Genomic DNA, 2985 nt, shown 5'->3' on the forward strand with positions numbered 1-2985 from the left:
ATGGTGAACTATTGCGGTTTGCTTTCTGCCAATAAAGATCCGGTTCCTCTGAAAGGCATTGAGGTGGAGGTTGAGGTGAGGGACCATGTGGCCACAGTTACCTCCGTCCTGAAGTATGAGAACAAGGAGGAGAGCCCAATAGAGGCCATCTTTGTCTTCCCTCTTCCTGGCGATGCTGCCGTCTGTCATTTCAGCGCAAAGATCGGACAGTCAGAGGTTGTGGCCGAGGTGAAGGAGAAACAGAGGGCTCGGGAGGAGTACGACGATGCACTGAGCTCAGGCCAGCAGGCCTTCCTATTGGAGGAGAGCGAGCAGAGCCCTGACGTGTTCTCTTTGAGCGTGGGCAGTCTTCCCCCAGGGGAGACCGCCTCTGTCAGGCTACAGTACGTCACTGAGCTGGCCCTGGAGGCTGATGACGGGCTCAGGTTCTGTCTGCCTGCTGTGCTCAACCCCCGCTACCAACCTCAAGGTGGAGGGAGCGGTCAGCCGCAGGCCACCTCTGTTCCAGCCTCTCTAGTGCCCTACAGTCTGTCCTTTTCTGCCCAAGTGAGCTCTCCTCGACCCGTCTCTAAAGTAGAGTCCAACTGTTCCCTGGACCCTCTTCAGTACCTCAACACGGAGCAGACCCGGGCCACGGTCAAGCTGGCTGCAGGACATAGGTTTGACAGAGACGTGGAGCTGTTGATTTATTACAAAGACGCCCACCAGCCCACAGCCATAGTGGAGGCAGGACAGGAGTCTGCCAAAGCTGGCTCTCTGATGGGCGACCCAGTGGTCATGCTGAGCTTGTACCCAGAGTTCCCTAAAGCTGTGATGTCATCAGTGACTACATGCGGGGAGTTCCTCTTTCTAATGGATCGTTCTGGAAGCATGCTGGCCACCGGGCATGGTCAGACTCGTATTGAAAGTGCCAGGGATACTCTGCTGCTCCTGCTTAAAAGTCTGCCCATGGGCTGCTACTTTAACATCTATGGTTTTGGGAGTCACTTTAATCACATCTTCCCCAAGAGTGTGGAGTATAAACAGGACACCATGGAGGAGGCTTTGAAGAAGGTTGAGATGATGAATGCTGATATGGGAGGAACGGAGATCCTTCGGCCCCTCAAACATATATACGAGCAATCCTGCATTCCCTGTCACCCCAGACAACTCTTTGTCTTCACCGACGGCGAGGTGGGCAACACCAAGGATGTCATTGACCTAGTGAAGAAGAATGCCAGCTCTCACAGGTGCTTCACTTTTGGGATTGGGGAGGGGGCCAGCTCTGCTCTCATCAATGGCATGTCCAAGCAAGGAGGAGGTCATGCCCAGTTCATCACAGGAACTGAGAGGATGCAACCCAAAGTGATGCAGTCACTTGGCTTTGCCCTGCAGCCGGCTGTGGTGGATATCTCCCTTGAGTGGAACCTGCCAGTGGGAGTGTCTGTAACACCTCTGTCTCCACCCATCACAGCCCTTTTCCAGGGTCAGAGGTCACTGATTTATGCCCAGCTCTCTGGAGAGAGTTCAAGTGCCAGTAAAGGCAGCGTGAAAGTGACATACAGGCTGGCTGACCAACCTTTTGAGTGCCAGCTCCACTTCAGTCTCCAACCAGCAAAGGGCGACAGTGGACTGACAGTCCACAGGTTGGGGGCTCGGACCCTGATTCGCTCCCTGGAGCTGGAGCAGAGAGACGAGCGAGGGCAGCAGGACGAAGCGGAGAAGAAGAAGGAGGTGGTGGAACTCAGCATCCAATCAGGAGTGAGCAGTGCCTTCACCGCCTTCATCGCTGTCAACAAAGGAAGTGGGGAGGCTGTACAAGGACCTCTGTTACGCAGAAATGTTCCAGTGTCGGGGATGAGGTTGGATGGCCCAAGCCAGCTCGCAAATTACTGCTTCGGATCAGGGGCATCAGGAGCATCAGGAGCATCAGGAGCATCTCTATTCGGGATGTCTCCACAGCTCACAAATTACTGCTCCGGATCAGGGCCATCAGGAGCATCAGGAGCATCTCTATTCGGGCCATCAGTAGTATTTGGAAAGAATTCGCCATTGAACATGCGGAACATACAGTTTCATGAAAACATCAGTGGAGAAGGATGCAGATCCAGTGGAGAAGAAAGAAGTGGATTCGGGGGGCTTTGCAGTCGTCGGCCACCAAGAGACGCATTGCTGCAGTTGATTTCCCTCCAGACAGCCTCTGGCTCCTGGACTCTGACATCAACCCTGGAAGATGTGCTGGGGAAGACCAAGGACCAAGTGGAAAAGTCGATGCCTGCACAGGTCAACCGGGAAGTGTGGACCACTGTTTTGGCTTTGATCTGGCTCCATGGTTCCAAGAAGGGATCCCAGGACGAGTGGCAGCTTCTGGCTATGAAGGCGGTATCCTGGCTCCGTGCTCAGAAAGTCCCAAATCTGATGGAGTGCATTGAGGCTGGAAACACCCTGTTGGGCTGCAAGGTGCAGAAAGATGCCCTGGGGCTGTGAGAGGTACATCCTGCCTGGCTCCATCTTGTCTATATCCACCAGTGTTTATTTTGACAGCAAATTTTCATTTAGTTTGGGGTAATCTTGGTAATTAAAGTTTTAGTTTTTCATATTCCAAAAATAAAAAATAAAAATAAAAATTTACTTGTGACCCATAGAAATGTGTCCACGACCCACAAAAGTGTCCCGACTCAGTAGCAGTTTGTCTATTTACATTTCCAAACTTCCAAAACCATTTTGAGCGATGCTCCTGGAAGGAGCTAAGCTCCAACATCTGGCTTTATCCGGGCTCTGAAGCGTGGCCTACATCTGGCCTACATCTTGACACAAAGTGCTCAAAGTTTGTTGTACCCTCAGGGTCACATTGGTCAAACTTTGTGTGAAGCTTAATGAAACTAGACTGCACTCTGTCGAGCTATAGCTCCTACATCTGGCTTTGTGCGGTCAGAGCCCAATGGGAAAACGCATAAAAAAAGATCACACCCAATGTGAAGTGAGCGGTGGTCGTGCTTGCATAAC

At 52.2% G+C, this 2985-nt stretch overlaps 1 protein-coding gene across 1 annotated transcript; it reads left to right on the top strand.

The window, feature by feature from the left end:
- LOC308282214 (von Willebrand factor A domain-containing protein 5A-like) lies at positions 1-2466 on the top strand (the record flags this gene model as incomplete). Its single annotated transcript, XM_080722559.1, has 1 exon — positions 1-2466. The coding sequence occupies one exon, from the start codon at positions 1-3 to the stop codon at positions 2464-2466; it is 2466 nt and encodes an 821-aa protein (XP_080578685.1).
- Between the last annotated feature and the right edge of the window lie 519 nt (positions 2467-2985).

This window comes from Nannobrachium achirus (assembly GCF_963921795.1).
Source record: "Nannobrachium achirus genome assembly, chromosome: 3".
Lineage (NCBI taxonomy): Eukaryota > Metazoa > Chordata > Actinopteri > Myctophiformes > Myctophidae > Nannobrachium > Nannobrachium achirus.